This window comes from Cavia porcellus, unplaced genomic scaffold (genome assembly GCF_034190915.1).
Source record: "Cavia porcellus strain 051 isolate PalLab524CR breed Dunkin Hartley unplaced genomic scaffold, mCavPor4.1 scaffold_16, whole genome shotgun sequence".
In the NCBI taxonomy this organism is placed as follows: Eukaryota; Metazoa; Chordata; class Mammalia; order Rodentia; family Caviidae; genus Cavia; species Cavia porcellus.
Genome location: NW_026947499.1, coordinates 52,446,692 through 52,469,053, shown reverse-complemented (window position 1 = coordinate 52,469,053; position 22,362 = coordinate 52,446,692). Strand labels below are relative to the sequence as shown.

General features: G+C 36.1%; 1 protein-coding gene across 8 annotated transcripts in view; it reads right to left on the bottom strand.

Annotated features, from left to right (window-relative positions):
* The window catches only part of Tnrc6a (trinucleotide repeat containing adaptor 6A), a 210,313-nt gene that overhangs the window by 32,865 nt on the left and 155,086 nt on the right, over positions 1–22,362 (bottom strand). For 5 of the 8 annotated variants that reach the window (XM_063226682.1, XM_063226685.1, XM_063226683.1 and 2 more), the window contains one exon: positions 7,701–8,108. The exons of the other annotated variants lie outside the window; for them this stretch is intronic. In XM_063226682.1, the coding sequence (XP_063082752.1) occupies positions 7,701–8,108 (408 nt within the window). The remainder of the gene's footprint in view (positions 1–7,700; positions 8,109–22,362) is intronic. 8 annotated transcript variants of the gene reach the window in all.

Sequence of the window (22,362 nt, the reverse complement as noted above, 5' to 3'; positions counted from 1 at the left end):
AATGCCTATAAGAATTAACTCAAGAACTAAAGGGCTACAAGAAGTCAGTTTCACAGGGTAAAACAAAACCAACATATACACATCCATCAGCACTTGTAAGCATTATCAACAGATATTCAGCACACACTATGAGCTTTACACACTCATCACAATCTTTGGGAAAACCATCTGTGAAATTGAGGTTCAGAGGTTAACTTGTGGAAATCAAGTGAGAAAGGCAAGGTTTGTCAGAATCCTTCATAAAATAGAATAGCTAACAATATATGGCTGGGACTCCAGAAACACCTGAATTCAAGTGTAGACTCATGTAGTAGCTGTATGACCAACATCTGAAAAACGAGGATACTTCTTAAACTAGTTGTTTTGTTACTGTATTATTCCATGCAATGCATTTAGCTCACTGTTGCAGCAAATTAGTGCTCTAGAGGGGCAGTTTGATACAATGATTAAAAGTACAGACGTGGCCAGGGATATAGTAGCTCAGTGGCACAGTGCCTGCCTGGCAAGTGCAAGATTGTGAGCTCTATCCCTGATACAAGAAAAAAAAAAAAAATTACAGACTCTATTGCCTGACAACTTTGACTTAGGAGCTATAAAACCACAGACAGGATTTCCAATTGCTTTGTGCCTGAGTTTTCTCACATGCAAAGTTCGAACAGTAACAGCACCAATTTTAGCCAGCAGCATCCCCACAGGACAGAAAAAGACTGGAAGAGTTGTACACTGAGTACTACCATTATTCAGTCCAATACTAGAACTTATTGATGAAATATGATTCTAAAATGAAAGGAAATAGACAACAAAGAGAAGCTGGGCATGGTGGCAAATGCCTGTAATCCGACAGTTGGGAGATTGGGGGCAAGAGGACTGCCAAGAGCTTAAAGCCAGCCTGAACTATACAGTAAGCTCCAGTCTAATACCACCAAGATAAGGGAGGAGAAAAGATCAACATGTAAGCAACAGTTTTTCTATACACTGAAAATAACCAATGAGAAAATATGATAGAAAAACTATTCCAGTCACCAGGAGCCATGAAAGGACTTAGAATCTAACTAAAACACTTAGTCTCACTGAGGACGTACTCAGTGGTAAAGTGACTGACCAGCATGCTCAAAGCCCTGGATTTGATACCTAGTACTGCAACAAACCAACCAGCCAACCTTAAAGACCTACATGATTACATTTTGCTACAGGTCATAGAAGACATTTTGATTAACTATACCAACTTGTGCCTGTAATCCCAGCACTTAAGAAGCTTAAGCAGGAGGATCACTGTAAGTCTGAGGCCAGTCTGGGCTATACAGTTAAGTTCAAGGCCAGTGGGAACTACATGGCAAGACCCTGTCTCATTCCCCTCCCCCCCAAAGTATGACAACTTGTTCTTAGATAAGATATAAAAATGTTCTAGGTTTTTAATTCCATTCTAAGAAATTATTAATCAGAGTCTATCTAATAAAATTGATTTTAACATTCATGTAACTTTTTTTTTTCTGGTACCGGGGATTGAACTCACAACCTTACACTTACAAGGCAAGTACTTGAGCCACTGAGCTAAATACCTAGCCCTATATTCATGTAAAACAAATGAGAGGAAAATTCTCAGAAAAATCTCCAGAAGAGCTTATCAGGAAAGGGATCCATATTATCATGCAATACTTCAGCAGCACTGTATTGAATACATAAGCATTTCAACTGACCAGAAATGCTAACTCAAACAGCCCCACATGTCAAGATAGCAGGTCAAAGGGTAAAATTTTAAATCAGTGAGGAAGAGAAATAGTACCTGAATAGTATTTTTAATAACAGTATATCAAAAAAATCAAATGATTAAATAGAAGCAAAAGATAACATGAAGATGTAACTGAATAAATTTTTATGTATAAAAGCAACCATAAAAGAAATGACAGGTATGTTTTTTTTTTAATGATACTTTTTTCAAATGCATTTTCACCTTTAATGTTAACTACTAAAAAATGACCTCAGGTTCTGCTCAGGAACTTTTTTGGAAATGGGGTGATCAAGGCCTACCTTTTACTACATCTTCCCATGTCATTTAGAAAAATAAGGAGAGGCCTCATTAGTAACAAATTAGCTAAAACTCCATTTTAAATCTGGAACCTACTTGAAACTTTCAATAGCACCTAGAGAATATTTAAAAAACTGGGTTTCCAAGAATAAATCATAGATATATTGGATATGAAAAAGATTACAGTTTAGGAATAAATATTAAATGATGTTAGGGAAGAGGAGCAGGCATCATTCTAACTGAAGTAAGACAAAGAACATGACTCTTCAGGAATCACAACTAAAATGTTTCACAGAGTCAGAGGTGATTTCAGAGTTGGAAGAGGTCAAATGATATTCCCCCTTTCTGAAAGGAAGCCAAAACTCACTGTTCTAAACTACCTGGAAGATAAACATATAGGAATATCACTAGGTAAAAGATTATCATGAATTTTCCAAGAAATAGAGTTGACTGTAAACTCCTGTGCTGCTGGGAAGAGGGCAGTTAAGTTTTACTGAATATAATGCAAAACATGAATATTTATATACTATAATGCTCTAGACAAAGATTTGGAAGGCTGTACCTCACTTAGAAACAGCTGAAACCCACAATGTCATCAGCATTCCCTCTCACACTCTAGCACCATACCTCAACAAGAATATAATACTGCATTCAGGACATCTATTCAAAGAGATTATGTGGCAGCACAGGAAAAACTAGTAATAATTCAAATGACTGACTCAAAAGCCATATATCCAGGAAGACCTCACACTGATGGCAAGTCCTATTTCTTTTTCTTACAAAATATATAGCACGTGACAAGCAATACAAATATTTGCGTTCTAACTTGAAGAGCTTCAAAAGTAAATATTTAGGTTTTTCAGTGTTTCCAAGGAATATGAGATGTACCACAGGGAATGTGAGAGAATCTTAGGTGCACAATTTTAATTAGTTCTCAAGACATTTTTTAATTATTCAATTTTTTGGTCCAGGGTCAGCAAACTTTCTGTAATGGTCCAGATTTTGTAGCTCAGACAGTCTGTGGCAACTACTCAACTCTCAGTGAAGCCTGGAAACAGACAATATTTAAGGTCCTAGGCATGGAAATCTTGATTGATATAAGCCACAAGCCAACCTCTTACAACCAAGTACAATGTATGGACAATAACTGGCTTCTGATTGAAGAAATGGGTGAGGGTAGTACATAAAGAGCTGTAAAAGACATTCTTTGGGGTACTGTCTAGACCAGATGAGGAGCACCCCAACTATGGCTACCGACAGTATCTAAGGGGAGAGAGAAAAACACAGCTATTTTGGAATTTAAAAACTCAGCAGAGCAATGGTAAACCAGTGGATTTAGATATGAAAGAGAGAAGCATCAAGCATGATTTTGAGGATTCTAGATTGATTACTTCTCGAGCAAAGGAATCCAAAAGGAGACAGTGGTCTGGAGGCAAGACAGTAAGACTGGATGAGGCCGAGTTTGAGCAGCCCAGTATCAGCTGGAGACACCTAGAAGACATAAAAACTAAACTGAGGATTGTGTGTCAGGGGGTGGGGGGGTGGATAAAGAAACAAATGTTAGGGCTGGGGATTTAGCTCAGCGGCATAAGCACCTGCCTTGCTAGCAGGTAGTCGTGAGTTCGATCCCCGGTACTGATAAAAATGAAAAAGACAAAAAAAAAAACCAAACAAACAAAGAAACAAATGTCAAGGGAATTAGTGAAACTGGAGACCTGGGTGAAGAAATATTGCAAGTATAAAAGAGAAGTAGGGGAGTGTGAGGAAAACAAAAGATACCTGTACATGATGCAGAGGCAAGCAATGAAAGGGTTTCAAGAAAGGGGAGGTAATGACAGGGAAAAAAGAGATCTATTAAGCCAGAAAAGGCTGACTTTTCCCACAATTAAAATTTGTTTAAAAAAGTCATATCTGAAATTTTTTAAAAAGTCGTATCTGACATTCATAAGATCAGTATGAATAGGTGTTGGATTACAGAGGACAAACTAAGAGACTGCAAATATTGACACATTCCTTCTGAAAGAAGGGCAGGAGAGACACTTTGTAAGAGCCTCAAGGAATTTTATTTTTATTTTCCAAAGACAGTAGACTAGTGTGGTGGACTTCATAGATTATGGGAAAGGTGCAAGTTGCGAGCTAGAAACAGAACTTACAAGATAGCAGTGACATATACAGCACTGAAACTGGAAAGACCAATGCAAGAGCCGGGTAGATGGACAGATCTTTAGTTTGCAAATATCTCCGGAAACTTTAATGTTAATATTTGTGGTTACAACATTTCCAGTGATTATTCACCATTATACCTCAAGTATCCTTCAGTTTTTTCAAAGAAATATTCTAAATATAGAGAGTGTATACAGAATAACATAAAAAATGCTCAACTACCTCACCTTGAGAAACACACTATTAGTGCAGCAGAAAAAAATTTTTATACCCTTTGACTTGTATCTCATTTCTTTCTCCAGAAGGCCACCCAGTGGCACTCGCTCACGTAAATCTTTATATTTTACTATATTTGAATTCACTCTTAAATAATATAGTTGCTTCACATGCATATCTTACATTAAGTGGATCACACTGTGAACAAACTAACAAAAACTATTATTAGGATGACTAGCAGAAATGTGAACCCGAATTCTTATAAGATACTGATGAACTGTTAATATTCTTTTGATAATAGTATCTCAGCTATATAGGACGCTATATTTAGGAAAATACAAAGTTAAGTATAAAAGGTACATTCACTGTGAGGTTTACAATTTCTTGAAAATGAAGTGTGTGTGTCCATGAAAAAGACAGTATATGTGAAATCAAGATGGATATATATATATATATTTATTTGAGGGGAAGAGACAGGGTCTCATTAGTCAGTTAAACTTAAACTTGCTATATAGCCTAGGCTAGCCTAAAATTCATGGTAATCTTCCTGCCTCAGCCTCCCAAGCACTGGGATTACAGGTATGCATCACCATAGCCCGCTAGACAGGACTGTATTACACCCACTGGATCTGGATAAAGGCATAAAGATACACTGTAAGTCTTTTAAACTTTCCTGTACATATCAAGTCAGGTGATAAAAAATGAAATAGAACATTTTAAGAACAATATTAGTGGGGGCTGGAGATTTAGCTCAGCGGCATAAGCACCTGCCTTGCAAGCAGGCGGTCGTGAGTTCGATCCCTGGTACCGATAAAAATTAAAAAGACCAAAAAAAAAAAACCAGTATTAGTGCCAAACTTGTTGAATGTTTTAATTCTCCTGAAATCCTCTATGATAAGTGGGTCCCCAATTCAGGGTTCTCTAAGCAGTAGCAGGGCCTACTAGGGGGTCTAAGAAGTCAACTTTAGAGAAAAAAACTATACATCTCAAAACCATCAATTAATGTTTAATGTTTGAGGCATAACAAGTTACAGGCCAAGGGCTCAGACTGAGAATTGTCTGGTTGACCAGTGGGTGGGTCCCAATGAAAACGAAAGGGCATTTAGGAAGCACAAAGAATAAACATTTTTACCACAATTCTCACTTCTTTTCATCATGTACTTTACCTACCTGCTAGCCCCTGAAGGCACTTAGCTTGTGCTTCTAATTTATAACTATCTAATCTTACCTAGCTACTATCCTTAGTCTCTGATTATACTAAATAAGTGACAAATGCATTAAATGAGGACAAGGGAGACATAACCAACACTTCTTTCTACCATGGAAACTGCAAGTAAATTTTTGTGTATCACATTCATTAATTTAAATGCCAAATCTATCAACAATCTGTGTTAGAATAAGCTAGACACAAAGATACACAAATAGAAACAGTATGTTTCTGTAATTCTAGATTACCTGTAACTGTCAAAACAGTTTTCATGTTTCTGAGCAATTATTGCTCATGTTTATGCTGCCCAGTACACTGTTATTCACTAAGTTACTTTCCTATCTTTAAAATGAAGACAACACTATATGATCTATAAAATGAGAATTAAATGGGTTAATACAATGTGTGGGTCAGAGTTATCTCCACACAAAGGTCACTACAGCATTGTTGTGTGACTAAAAATTTTCAGGAGCCAGGACAGACCTGACTACCTTATGAACTCTTCTGTGATTCACTAACTCCTGATGGACTTTACAGTCAAAAGTTTCTATTACCATTGCTAGTGGAATACACAAAAAGTGCTTTAGTATGAAAATGCAAAATAAGTAGACATTCACTAATTACTTTTTAAAAGACAAAAGTACAAGTCTGGTTCTTCTTGGGAATGCTTTGGCTTCGTATCTACATTCTCAGGTTGCTTTGGATTTAGTTCCAGACACTGCTGTACCATCTTGACTTCCATCTTAACCTCCACCTTAATGCAGGCCACCCTTGTAAAGTTCCTTTACAAACAGGCAGGATATTTTTCCTTCTCAGGCGTCCTTGTAGACTTCCTCCTATACCCACATCTTTAAGACTTCTCATCTGAATGTCTTATTTAATAATGCTTTGGGCTTTGCTGATGAACTCTTGAGAAACAAGATTCCTATACTCCTGTTTCTATGTCAAAAACCGCTTTATTCCTTCACTTCCTAAACTTAAAAAAAAACCAACAAAAAAAAAAAAACTTAAATAAGACATTCAGATCTTTATGCCTATTGTTTTCTTATTTATCATTTTGACCATTCTCTCAGCAGAGTACTAACCAGGCCCTACTAACTAGCTTCTGAGATCAGGGGCATTTAAGATGGTGTGAATGTAGACAAACTAGTCTTTCTTGCACTGATGACTGTTTCTAACCTGATTTCAGAAATGGAATGCAAATTACTAACTGCCTATTATTTGGCCTTAGATATAACATGTAAATCAAACTTTTGTCATAAGTCTGGTGGAAGATACTCTATTACGCACCTAAACACTAGGTAGTAAGCTAGTTGCTTTAATATGTCACATAGTTTAATCCTCAAAGCAAACTTACAAGGTTGGATGTTATTTTTTACTACAGATTCAACAAAAGTCACATGAGTTAAAGTATTTGGCCAGTCTCGCACGTATATTAAGCAAGCAGGGTAGTAGTACTCAGGACAATGTAAACTTGTATTCTTTCCAATGAGGTGCTGTTCTAAAAAAATTCACATTTGTTACTTCTTCTTCTTTACTTATCATATCCAGTATGTTGCCAAAGTACTGCATGGTGGTTATAGCATATGTTTGGAGTCAGATCTTGATGTGGATCCAGAATCTGCTACTTACTAGCTATTAAACACCATGATTTATAACATACAGACTAGATCTTGGTGATAGGAGAGCACATAGGTAGAAACTGAGTAACTTTGCCTGGGACAATCAGGAAAAGCAGATATAAGAACAACTATACCTCACAGGGTTACTGAAGATTAAATACAGGAACGTACACAATTGTGTATGGAGCACATGACTCAGGGGAGTGCACAATTTTAGCTATAAGCTCTGTATCAAAATGGGGGAATCTGAATGGGCAGTGATTGAAATATTCATTTTTAAAGTATGCTGGGCAGGTAAGTCACAGGAAATGTAAGGTTCTCTGCTCAAAAACCTATACAGGACTCTCACATTAAAGCTCAGATCCTGACAAATATAAATACATTACCAAAAAGCTATGAATTTATAAATTTGCTACACTGCTCATGATGCTGAAGTGTGAGTCTTGTAATAAATACCTTCTCTCACCTGACTGGTTTTTGCTGTTCTGCACCTCTCCGTTATTTTGTGGCTGCTGGTTTGTTACAGCACTGCTTTCTGACTGGCTGTTTAACACCTTAACAGCAGATCCCAGCTTTGCTGCTATGACGGGAAAATGCTGACCCCTCTTTAGAAGCTGTTTATGTTCCTGATGGCGAAATCGTGGCGGTACTTCGCGAGGATACCGAGGCAAAGCCTGTGGCTGCTGCTGCGGCTGCTGCTGCTGCGGTGGCGGCGGTGGCTGCTGCTGCGGCTGCTGCTGCTGTGGTGGCTGCTGCTGCTGATTGCTGGCTGTGGCTCGCTTGGCATTATTATTAGTGCTGGTTGGTGTGGAAGTGCCGTTATTAGAGTTGGCAGGCTGAGGCTGGCTTACACTGGGCTTTATCTGTTCTGGCACTAATCCCAACAAAAGAAAAGGGGTGGAAAAGATTAGCCAGTAAAGTGTACCTGCATAGTAAGCCATCTAAATTCAAAAGCACTACGAAAACAATCCTAGCAGAACAAAGGGTTAATGTGGACAACGATAGCCTCATCCACAGGCTCAAGTTTTCCCCGAGACACCCTACCAGCACGCTTCTCTTCTTCAACTCACTAACTAACCCTCAAGGGCACATTGTCCCTTGGCCTTCATTGGCAGGACAGCATCTGATGCTCACCATCTCTTTACCATATTAGACTCTCATCAGATGGGAAGCACTTACATTAAAGCCATGCAACTCACCAATGACTAAAAGAACAAATGTACCAAATCTTTTTTTTGAGCCTGGTCTTGCTAAATTGCCCAGGCTGGGCTCAGACTTGTAGTCCTCCCGTCTCAGCTTCCGTGAGTACTGGGAATACAGGCTTACGCTACCATGCCCAGCTTGTGTCAAATTGATTTTGTGTCCTAAAAGATTGTTAATTCTCTGGTAACTATTCTTATTCTGCTGCATTTTAAATTATATTTGGTCCCTACTTTAAATCTTTGTAAGACAATAAAGGTAGAAGACAACCTGTTGGTTTCCTTACAAAACAGCAAAGTTAACAATGGTTTTCACTGATAAAATATAAAATCTGAACCAAATAAGACAAACTAAGAATATGGAAGACAATACAAAGATAACAATGAAATCTGCAAGACTAATCAAAATTGGAGAAATAACTTGGGTGTTAATTTAAGCAAATCTGATATAAGTATTTGTCTATTGTATGAAAAATCAAAAACTCTTAACTACAGTTTAGACTCCTTCCTAAAAGTGAAAAATAATAAGCCGATAGGCCTTAAATCAACAAAAATACACTCAATCTAGGAAACTACAGATGATGTGGCATACGAGCCAGGTTTCAATCACAGCTTGGTGCCTTCAAGTTAGTTGTATAACTGACTGTACCCGTTTTCTCCTTCGTGTAACAGAAATAAGACCCATACTTTGCAAAGATATACTGAGACTGAAGTTTTAATAATTATAAAGCACAGAACGTAAGGCTACATTAGAAGTGGCTATTCTTTTAATAACTGCCCAAATACTATCTCATACATTTGCAGCAGTTTATTATTTCTGCCTAATGTATCCTCACAGATACCACTGTTAGATAAGCAAAGTGAAATATATCCATATTACTGGTGAGGACACTCAGACAAAACTCTGTTCAAGGATTAAAAGTCCTAATTCTTTTTTTTTTTTTTTTTTTGGGTCTTTTTTTTTTTGAGACAGGGTCTCACTATGCAGTTCAGGTTGGCCTTGAGCTCACTTTGTAGCCCAAGCTTGTCTCAAACTCGCAACAATCCTCCCACCTCAGCCTCCCGGAGTGCTGGGATTACAGGAGACAGCCACCACACCCAGCTTTTAAAAATCCTAATTCTTGAAACAAACCAACCCCACCCTCCCTGCTGAGATAATTTCTGTATCTTTCTCAAGGGATGGTCTTGATCAACTGTCCATGACATGGTAACCACTCAGTAAATAGAAGCTATTATTGTGACCTAAACAAAACAAATATTAAATGTGTGTATTGTACATGATGCTGTGAATAAAGCCTAGGCCATCTGTGTTGATCAAAACAATTATCTAGCTTTTTGTTATCCAATCTCAGCTTGACAGTCTCCCTTCATGAAACAATCTAAATTCATTAACTGTCATCCTCCTTTGAATATCTGCTGATTCAGTTTACTATCATACTATTTTTTTTAATATATGATACTGGCTTCTTCTTTCAATGTGACTTCAATTTCTAAAGTAATACAGACAAATTGACATCCACGAGGAATCATCGTGAGAAATTACAAACATTCTGTTTACTGACTGGAATCCTCTTTATTCTTTCTGATGCTCATTGAGAAGCCACTTATTAATAATTTGGACCAGGGGCTGAGATTTAGCTCAGCGGCGTAAGCGCCTGCCTTACAAGCAGGCAGTCGTGAGTTCAATCCCTGGTACCGATAAAAAGGAAAAAGACAAAAAAAAAAAAAAAATCCAATAATTTGGACCAAGTGATTTTTAGGCCAAATTACTTCACCCATGAAAATTTTGTCTCCCAGACAATTTAAAGTTCCTAATATGTAGCAATGATGCACATTCCTTTGTGTGCCTGACACAGTAATAATATTAGTTATTAAAAGCACATTTAATGAGGACAACAAGGCATTAAAACATACTAAAGTGTCTCCCAAATGAAAGAAAGGCAGAGTATGTAACAATGAAATGACAGGGACCACAAAAACTATTAACTCAGCCTTGATAAGCTCAATACCAGACTGACCATGGTACTTGGCAACTGAATGCAAGCTTAAGGTGGCAAAGGTAGTCAGTCACTCCTGCAACAGTGGCTCATTTGATATTTACAATTGAAAAATTAAGCATTCTTTAAAAAACTGGGATACTAATTGTATACCCAAACAAGGTGCTATTTATATAAGAAAGAAACAAGAAAATGATCTTCCTATAGTCAAAAGATTAAAAGATAACCTATACACAAATACTGTGACCTTTATAAAGACTTTTTAAGAACTGAACACTAAATGTAAGTAATTAGGAGTTTAGAACAGTATCTGTCACCCAGGAACCTCACATCTACCACAAATTTAAACAAATTTCAATAAATGTTATTTTTCACCAATAAAATTCCACACAAAAAAACAAGGCTGAGAAAGGTACACCTTTCTAGAGTCAGAAAAATTCACTACAACAAGTAAAGAAATTGAGAACGTAATTATTGATTATAAAATTAATCTTAAGTAGAATCTCAAATAAAAAAGGGGACAGTAATAAGTAAAGGAGAAGTTAACAGTCACTATGGGGGTAAAGAGTTTTTGGAAAATATTAGGTAGCGAACAGTTCTAACTATTCCACAAGGCCTGATATAAAAATATGGTGTCGTTTACATTTCTAAAATTACTGTAGAAGACACACTGCCATTAATCCCCTTCAAAATATTGCCCCTGGCTTCAACATACCATCCTGTCACTCTACTTCCTAAAGCAGTTTTGAAAGTTTTCTTTCATGTCTTACAACATACAATTGTAAGTTAATTTGGTGGCCAAGTTCCTTTCAATGAAAAGACAGGATTCTAGACATAATACACTATCTATATACCTTATTCATGGGATCTGGCACTCTGTAACTTCTGGCTCTCCTCCAAAGTCAAAACAGTCATGGAAAATAAGTATTTTGAATCAATTTAAGACATCAAGACAGCCAATAAAAGGTATAAGAGGAGACTTTCAGAACTGTTTTCAGAAAGTGGTGACTGTAGGGTATGGTGGTGCATACCTGTAATCCCAGCAGTCAGAGGCTGAGGCAAGAGAATCACAAGTTTGAGGCCAGTCTGGGCTAATCAGTGAGTTTTAAGACCAGCTTGTACTACCCAGCAAGACATGTCTTTTTAAAAAAAGGAAAGAAGAAAAGAATGTGGTGTGAATGGTAAGTGTGTCTAAAGTGAGGGTAATTATTTTGAATGTATCTTTTATTGTAATACATATTTTTTCAATTGAAAGACTGACCATATTTTTCTATCTGCATATGTGTAGACAAAATTTTTAAGTTAATTATATCAAAAGCACTTAAGCCACTGAAGGGAGAATAGTTAATACAAAATAAGAAGTCAAGAGTAAGCCCCAAGATAAGTGTAATTACAATAAATATGAAGGTGTTAAATTTAATTGTTACAACATAAAGTCTCTTTAACTAGGTTAAGAAAAGAAAAACAAACCTAATGAAAATATTTTGTATAAAGCACTCCTTAAACAACACAGAAAAACTGGGGGAAAAAAATGTACACAGAAATATATACCACCAAAAAATGCCATGAAAATTGAAATGAAACAGCATTAATAGCACACACAAGAAAATTCAAGAAAAAAAGCAATATGAAGGATAACTAATTCAGTTACAAAGAAAACAGGAAATTTTACACACCAAACCTTACAGTATCAAAACATGTAAACCAAGTAGAGACAGAAAAAGAACAAAAAAAAGCAGAACCATATACCTTGACAGTAGACATTTTTTGACAATATATATGACAGTCATAAAAAGTTAACACACATGCATGCACATATGCACACACTTCCCATATAGCACTATTAAAAAAGTACCAATAAATTACAAAGACTATAAAAATGTAGATCAAATTTCTGGACTGGCAATACAGTGCCACTAAAACTGACAAGAGCTAGCAAGATAAAACTACCTTAAAAATACTCAGTGGAAGAGGAAATCAATACCAAATTGCATGGTTATTAAGAAAACAATAGTAAAACACTGTATGTAATGCATTTCAAGATGCAATTAAGTTGATGCTTAAAGAAAAATTCATAGCCTTATTTCCAACAAATAAGCAAAGGTATAAAGCATCCAACTCATGAAGGTGAAGAAATTAACTAAAAGAAGCAGGAAGAAAGCAATAAGGATAAACACAGAAATTGATGATTTTAAAGTGACTTCATGAATCCTAGGAATGGTTAGGTGAAAAGAAAACAAAGGAAAATGAAAGAAAAGTGGGCTGGGTTATTTAGCTCAGTGGCCTGAGCACCTGCCTGGCAAGGGCAAGGTCGTGAATTCAATCCCCAGCGCGCACGCATGCACGCACACACACACACACACACACACACACACACACACACAAACAAAAACATTAACATTTTTTTAATGAAAATTTAAAAAATGATTTTCTACTGGGCATGGTGTATACCTGTAATCTCGGTACTTTGGAGGCTTAGAGAAGACTAACACTGTGAGTCTGAACCTAGCCTGAATTATACAGTGAGACTGTGCCTCAAATAAATCAATAAATAAAAGATTTCTTTATATTCAATTCTATAACTAGTTTGAAAAGTCACTGGGGGTTAAAAAAAGCAAAACCTGCTGCATCAATACAACATCATTAAGTCAATTCCCAAACAATGTAATAAGGGGTCTAATAATGCCAGGAAAAGACAAAATGTCACTGTTTTGGAAATATAAGAAAAAACCATGCATAATTTCTAACAATAAAACAGAAAAGCCATCTAAACACCTTGTGCAAAGGGCTAAGATAATAAACATGTTAGGCTTTGTGGACCATAAAGCCTGTCAGAACTCTGCCATCATTGAGCAAAAGGAGCAACGTCTGTATTCCAGTAAAATTTCACATACAAACCTAGGCAGTGGACTGTATCTGGCCCATTGGTAGCTTTCCAGTCCTTGCTCCATAAAATATAATGTACCAAAGCAAGCTGATAGAATATAAGCACCTATATTAACAAGATGCTGAAAAGTCTTGTAAGGTTTATCCTTCTAAAAAGTATTAAGCCCAGATACACAGCAAGGTGTGTGTGCGTGTGTGTGTGCACATGCACATGCATGCGTACCCGCATGTGCAGAGAAACAGGAATGTGAGTAAATAATTTATACATATGAATACATACGGATATAATATCCTCAAGAAACATATATATAGTACATAAGCTGTTTTAGAACAAAGAAGTCCAAGTTCTAAAGACTGGCTGGCTGAATTCAAATCTCAGTTAGGCACCTTAATCTATCTGTATGATCATAGATGAGGTACTTAACCACTCGGGACCTTCATTTCCTTTTCTGTGACACGGGCATAGGTATTAACATCCTCACAATATAGGATTGTTGTGAAGGTTTAACAAAGTAATATATGAAAAAGAACTAAAAAATAGTACCTAGCACATGGTGAATACCCAGTAAATGTCAGGGATTACTCTTCACAAGAGGGATAAAGGATGATCTACAGGTTTGGGGCCTACAATCTGAGTAGACAGTGGTACCATTCATCAAATTACCAAATAGAAGACAAAAATCAAATTTTACAAATATGAGAGAATGAGTTCACTTGTGGATATGGCTAGTGAATAGCTATTCTCAAACATTATGGTCTCAAGATTCCTTTTTACTCTTAAAAACTGAGAACTCTAACTGTTGTGTTTATGTGAGTTACAGGTATATTTATAGGATATCTACTTAAACTTCTTTTTAAAAATTCATTTATTCACTTAAAATACAAGTCCACTGCATATTAACATAGTTTTTGCAAAAATAATCTTTTCAAGCTAAGTAAGTATGGCTTTTTTCATCTCTGCAAATTTCTTCTAGTATCTCACTTAACACAAGGCAGGTAGAGTTTTTGTTTTGAGAAAGGTTTTGCTACGTACTTCAGGTTGGCCTTGGATCTACTATGCAGCCAGGCTGGTCTCACACTGTAGCACTCCTTCTGCCTCACTCAGCCTCCCAAGTGCCGGGTTAACCGGCCTGCGCTACCATGCCTGGTGATGACACGTAGATCTTATCTGTGTCTAATGTTATGATAGTCCACTGCACACATATACTCATGAGAGAAGACTGAAAAGGGCAATAGGGTCTTCCTGTTTCAGGAAAATAGTTCTGACTGTACAAATCTCAAGAAAATTTTGAGGAGCCTCCCAGGGTCCTGTCTTCAAATCAATTCTAAGAACTACTACTATTAACTATTCATGGAATACAAGTGAATGGAATTTTTAAAAATTGCTGGATTAAGAGCCAGGATATAGTTTAGTGGCACAAGTGCCTGCCTGGCAAGTGCAAGGTTGTGAGCTCTATCCCTTGATATCAGAAAGAAAAAAAAATTTTTTTTGAATTAAAAACATGAATTCAGGACTTGATATGAAATTGAAAAAAAATCAAGAATTATAGAATGAGAAGATAGGGAAAAGGCCCAAAGAACAGGTTTAAGTAGCAGCATAAACAAAATAAAAGATAATAGTAGTAAGTTCCTAAGGCAGAGTTAAGGCAAGGAATTGCTTGCTTTAGTGGATGGTCTACCTATTTAGTTAAGAACATGAAGTGGTTTCCTCAGTTTCTCCCTCTAAACCCTGTCAGTCAGTCAACAGGTCCAATACATCACCTCCTTGATAGAATTCAGACAAATCAGTACATTCCCACTGCTCCTTAGGGTTCCACCAGTTTACTCTGCAGAAATCTAAGTCTCTGCTTCACTTACTTATACCACTCCCTAACTCTGTTCAGTTACCACAGCCAAGTTATCTGTCATAATTCTTTTCAAAATTTTGATTAATTTGCAATGATCCCTATCATTTTCCATACACATATCGTTCTGCAAATCACGTACATTCCCTTCTCTTACGATGTAGAACAACTGCAGTTACCCCAGAATGCAATGATGATTTATTCTATCACTGTTGCCCAAACTGCCTTGATATCTTCCTTCAATTATCCTGGTCATACTGCTTAGAAAACAACTACTCAAATTCCTTTACAGTCACTCAGTCTTATAAACATCTTATACTGCAGTGACTATGCTCTAAAAGTGCTGGTTCTTGTCTTTTGCTTTACCACCAGTATTCCTAGTACCAAGCAAAGTAACATATTCAAGATATAATTATCAGGAGATATGAGATGACTTAATTCACAGCACAATATAGAATCCTGAGGATGAAATCTGTGCAATATCAAACTTTTAAGAGTTAGAATAACTAAGAGTCAATAAAGAAGAAGGAAAGCAGTGGCACACATCTGTGATCCCAGCATTACAGGTGGCTGAGGCAGGAGGGTCTCAAGTATGAGTTCCTAGGGGCAACTGAGAGACCCTACGGATAGCTTAGTGTGAAGGCCCTGGGTTCAATCTCTACTTCAGGACAGGGACTGAGAGTGGGGGAGATCATGGATGGATGGATGGCTCATGGTAACTGGTTAGTATGCTACTGAATAAATCAGTAGTTTTAAGTAAATCTTTGATCTAAAAAAAAAAAAAAAAAAACCACAGTGAACATGCAGGAAACAAGAGAAGTTCAGTATTATCATTAACACAGAAAGGTCCTCTAATTAGCCCTGACATTAAATTGTTGCTAAAAGAGATACTTTAAAGGAATTTCATTCAGCTAACAAAAAATATACATATACAGTATTTTTATATTTTTGTGATACTGTGACTTAACTCCACTATTTCCCAGCTTAAAGGAGATGGGCAAACTTTGAGTTAGCCTAGAAATTAAAAAACAAGTATGCTACTCATTCAAAAAAACTTAAATAACATATTCAGTTTGTTGTTGCTGGGTTTTGTTGTTGTTTGTTTGTTTGATTTTTTTTCCTTTGAGACAAGATCTCCCTATGTAGCCCAGGCTGGGCTCACAGCAGTCCTTTTGCCTCAGCCTCCCAACTGCTGGGGTTACAGGTGTGCACCACCAGCCTGGTTTTTTGAGATAGGGTCTTGCTATACAGTTCAAATTGGCCTTGAACTCACCACGTAACCTAGACTTCCACTTTATCACTGGCATTCCTAGTACACAAAATGTAATATATGACATCATTTTAACAGAATGAAGTATTAAGTAGACCTCCAGAAAACAAAAACCACATACAGACTGGTATTTCAATTACTAAAAGAACTAGGGGGAAAAGCCACCAGTTAAACTTATTACTTAGAAAATATGTAAAGAACATAGAGGAAAAAAAAATTTGTTTTTTTGTACTGGGATCGCCCTCACAACCTCACACTTACCAGGCAAGCACTTGAGCCACTGAGCTAAATCCCTGGCCCACTGAGAAATTTTTAAGACTTCTTTTGGCAACTTTAAACCTAATAGAATTACTATTGCCAATGTCAATTTGGGTCATTCTATAAAAGTAAAAGAATCATAGTAAGCTCTTTAAAGACAAGCTGGCACAAAAGTGTCTCAGAAAGTGTTAACCAAATACAAGAGCAAATAATGGAGCATTTTCCTAAATATCTTTTATCTGTAGTAAGGATTTTCTACTTTCTTAAACCAATAAAATTAAACATTAATAACAAAACAGTAATTCAAGTCTTAAAAATTACAATTTCTGTCCATGAAATAACTAGGTCAAATTCTATTGGACATGATGGCACATTCCTTTAATCCCAGCATTGGGAGGCCTGAGGCAGGAGGACTGCTGTGAGATCCAGGAGGGCCTAAACTACATAGCAAGACTCTGGCACAAAAAGTCTCAAATAAATGACCAAGCAAACTCTGAATGCCCGATGCTTAAAAAGTTCTTAAAGTATGTGTTCAAATGATATTTTAAAGTATCATTCACAGATGAAACATGCTTTAAAATATTTATTACACATTATTTTATGCTTTTAAAAGCCACAAAATAAAATCCTTGTGGAAAGATGTTAACATGTAACAAATGAGCATATTTAAATTTTAACTTTATCAGGCAACAACTTTCTTCTCTACTGTTAATGTTTTTAATATATAATTGTATTGTTAATCTAAAAGATCAAATCAATTATGCTGGCTGCTCTGCTATATACACTCACATTTAAAAATCTGTCTAACGATCAGAGAAAGAGCAAGAGCAAACAAGTTTGAATGAAATCAGTTTCTTCTGCTTTCCTAATGAACAGCTCCAACATTATCACACTAAGATACAGATTTTCAAAACACAAACCTGATGAGAACTTCAAAATAGATTAGGAATTATCTATAAAAAGAAATTCCAAAGAGAGGTATTTCCAACTTCTGCTTTCTCACTCTGCAGCTTGCAATAGAAAATGGAGAAAAAGCAGTGTCGTTTTACAGATAGAGAAGTACTATTTGCCAACTTCCCCTGTATTTGGGCCCAAAAACTTGAATTCAATCTCCTTATATTTAAAGGGGAGTTAGAAGAACAATTCAGCTGGTTAAACAAGGTAGAGAGCAGTTTTATTCAATTTTAAAATAAGCTTGCAAATCAATGTAATTTAAAACAGAGCCAAACACACTACCACAGAAATCATCTCCCTTCTCATTAATATAAGCACACTGGGTAATTTATAATACACTTCCCTGTATAATATCTGTTCTAAAGTACAAGATGGCCTTGCACAATACTCACAATATGACATTTCCAAAACTATCTGCAGAATCTTGTGCAAACACAGGAGATTCACAAAAGTGGTACAAAGATCTATTTTCCAGGCACGGGCACACTCTTTAAAGAACAATGCTCACTAGTCTCTTTCCTAGAATACATAATTCTGTATCAGTGATCCACAAATTTGATTAGTTACAACTGTCAGACACAGTAGATTCTTCAGCTTCACACACTTACTAATCAGATTCCTAGGAGGCAGGGATACAGCTCAGCGGTACAAGCGCCTGCCTGGCAAGTGCGTGGTCATGAGTTTGATTCATGGTACCCTGCCCAAAAGAAGTAATCAAAAAATTTCTTTTGGTTTTTGTTTGTTTTGCTGTTGGGGGAGTGCCGGAGATTCCCCAGCAGGGTGAGCAAGTGCGCCACCACTGAATCTGGGTTTTTCTTTCTTTGTTCCAGTTTTAATGGAAGAGTGCTCCAGCTTTCATGTGTGACTCAAAAAATAAATTAAGAAAAAAAAAAGAGTACCTAAAAGTTCAAGTATAAGTTACCAATAGTGTAACATAAAAGTCTAAAACACACTAAAGGCTGGGGCAGTAGGGTAGCTCAGTGGCAAGACACTTGCCTACCATGTGCAGGACCCTGGGCTCAACTCTTGGATACCGTAATAAAACAACACAGAAAAAATTTTAATGGCAAACAAGTCCCAAAAGTTACATAGTAAAGGAATTGAAATGAAGACACAAATACAGCATGGATAGTACGAGAAAAAAGCCCCAGACACACAAAAATAAAGTTCAACTAAGTTAAATAGCAAATATTATAAAATTGTAAATATCCTAGAAATTTTAAGAAAATTTTTCTCTAAATTTGAATAAATGGTAGAGTTTTCTTAGCATCATAATAATAACCTTAGCATTAAATCAAAACATTAAAAATGTCATATATTGACATATTTTATTTTTTTCAAAAGTATATTCCAAATTAAAATGCAAACTTTTAGAAAATATTTGCTCTGGAATAAATTCAAGGGATCGATTCTCTCTCTTCTTATATCTAAGGAAAGAAGGCATGTACTGTTTTAGTTTAATGATAGTAGGCCTAACTCCCAGATACATTTTACAATCACTGAAGTTTAGAGTCGAGTCTAAATTAATAATATAACAGCTATTTAAGTTTTTTCCCTTTTGAAAATGTATTTGTATACTTTGTATACATATCCCCCATGGAGTCCAGTACTGAGCAAAATTCAGATACTCCCACCTGGTATCTCATCCTCAGGGTGATTTCAGTCATATGATATAGTCTACAACATTGGGAATACTTGTACCAAATCAGATTAAATACAATAAGCTTACTATAAAATGAATTTTAACTTGGCAGCAAAACTCAAGTCCAAAAACTAAACAGACAAACAAGAAAAATAGGTAATTCACAAAAAGAAAAAAATATAAGTGAGTGAATAAGGTACTACATTTTACCAGTAAATAAATACCAGTGAAAGCAATAAAACATCAGTTTGATCCACCAGATATAAACAGATGATATATCCTATTCTTGTAAGACACATCCTTTGTAACAAGGCAGACACAATATGTTGTGATAAACCTGTGATGGTCTGAGTTCTACTTTAATGGGAAGAAAAAGTAAATCATTATCTGGTTTAGGAGTGGGTTGGGAAATTCTGACATCACTTAAAAAACGGCTAGCATGTGCCTTACAGAGCTGAGAAGTTGCCAGAATGTTGCAAAATCACAGTGACAGGAATTAAAATTTACTATTTATCAACTAGAAGCTGAGCAATATATCTGTTACCAAATTATTGTCATCATGAGTCTATAAATTTGAAACATTTCCATTTTACAGATGAGACAATTAAGGCTCAGAAGAATGCTGCCCTAAACAGCAAGGCTAAAATTCAACACCAAAACTGACCCTCAAATTTCCTTTTTGTATATATTTTCATCCTAATTTTACAAGTATAAACAAACTCTCCAAAAACTGGAGAATGGTTAATCATGGAACTAAGCACTTTAAAAGTTACTTCATACTAAAACACGAATGTATGCTCATTGATTAACATTAACGGAAAAATAGCAGAACAGAATGCAACGAAAGTCTATGTTCATTTTGTATTTGCTAACTGTAATTGTAGCTTTAACCCAAAGTACCGCTATTGGAAACCTGCAAATTAAACATTTCCATCAATATATATAAGAATGATATGGATATTACATAGTTGGCATTTTACTGCTCTCCAAGCCCATGACTTATGTTCTACATACAATTGCATTCCCACAACACTTAAGTAGACTGAATTATCTGCTTTTGAGACAGATAATCTAAGTTTAGAGGTTAAGGAACTTGTCCACAGCCATGGAAATGAGAACTGCAAAGGTAACAGTCAAATCCAAGTATTTATCTTAGCAACAGATCCTTTAAGCATTTTACCATTTTTGCGCTAAAATGCTAGCATCATCTTTGGCATCTTCAATGCTTTCTGCCTCTGGCCAAAAGCTGCTCCCTATAAGTACTATTTCACCAGTATATTTTTCTTATGACTTCTGCACTGAGAAAAAGCTCTAAGTTCACATTGTGCGAGACAAAGAATCAAAAGAACATAAAAATACAAATGAAACACAATCAAATTATGAGATAAGTTATGTTTTTTCCTAGTCTAGAGAACTTGTAACTGGTTACAGTCGACAATGGTACTCTTGCTAGTTCAGTCTCAATCTTATAAAAATTTAAACCAGAATAATCTTTGTCTTCTTTAAATGGAAGCCAATTATTATCAAGATAAATCTTAGGACTCAGGGTAAAATTCTTGGGTAGTCTCAGAAACTTCCAACAACTACTGTTTCTTAGTTCCTAAACCTAGTTATTAACAATAGTTCACTGCCAGCTGCACTAATTTCTGATATCTTCACACCTACTTCCTAGCTACTTTGTCCTGTTCAACCTCATCAAATACATCTCAAGTACAAAATCACTCATATCTACCAATTATAATAATTTAGCAGTATAAGCAAACATCTATATTTGCTGGAAATAAATGAAACCATTTCTTTCTCTCAGAGGAAAGAAAATGGTGATTTTGACTATTTTATTAGTAATTTTATTTACTAATTCCTATTAAGGGAGAAGAGTATTTTTTTCTATTAGTAGAGCTAAAATCTTATTTCTTATATAGCTCAAAGACATCTTCCAAAAGAAGAAAAACATCTGCCATTGATAAATTCTAGGTTAGTTAATAATCGGTTTTCAGGGGCTGGGGATTTAGCTCAGCAGCATAAGCGCCTGCCTTGCAAGCAGGCAGTCCTGAGTTTGATCGCTGGTACCGATAAAAAGGAAAAAGACCAAAAAAAAAAAAAAAAAAAAAAATCGGTTTTCACTTAAAATTTTTAGCATACATTTACCTTTAAGATATAAAACCATGCTACCTGTGATGGCACATGCCTAAAATCCCAGCACTCAGGAGGCTGAGGCAGGAAGATCATTGCAAGTTCAAAACCAAGCCTGGGCAACAAAGTGAGCTCAAGACCAGTCTGAACTACATAGTGAGACCCTGTCTCAAAAAGACAATCAATCAATAAGTCAGATCCTACCATGGCAATTAGGAATCACAAGACAGTCTGCTAGTACTTAATTACTAGCCTGTAAATACAAAAAACACAACTTCTACTATGTAGACTGTGAGCAAAAACAGTGAATTAAATAAAGCCTCAACACTAACACTGCAGAAGTTCCCAACCAATGTGGCAAAAATGAGGTATGGGTAAGCTACAGAGACAAACATCTCTTAGTCTGGGGTGGCTAGAGTTTCTTAGATTATCATCTTTAGTTGTGGGTGACATCTTTAGTTTACCGTAATGGCCCCAAATGTAATTGTTTATTTATGCCATTATTTTATATGATTGAAGCCTGTCTGAAGCCTTAACTTACTTGGATCTCAGTTTTCGCCTCTAAAAAATCTATTGGTACAGTAATCCCTGTCAAACCACAAAGTTCCTGAGATTCATTATGGTAGGTTTCATCACTGAGAAATTTTTAGAGTCTCAACAAGTTAAAAATGGAACTACCATATGACCCAGCAATCTCTCTTCTGCAAATAAACCCAAATGAAATGAAGGCTGCACTCTCATGTTCACCGCAGCATCATTCACAATAGCCATGGAAAAGCCTGTGTCTGTTGACAGATGAACGAATAAATTGTGGCATATATCTTCATCATTAAAAGATCTTGCCATTTCCAACAGCATGAATGAATCCTAAAGACAAGCAAAGTGAACTAAGCCACGTAAAAGAAATAAAAATATTGCATGATCTCATTTAAATGAAAGAAATAA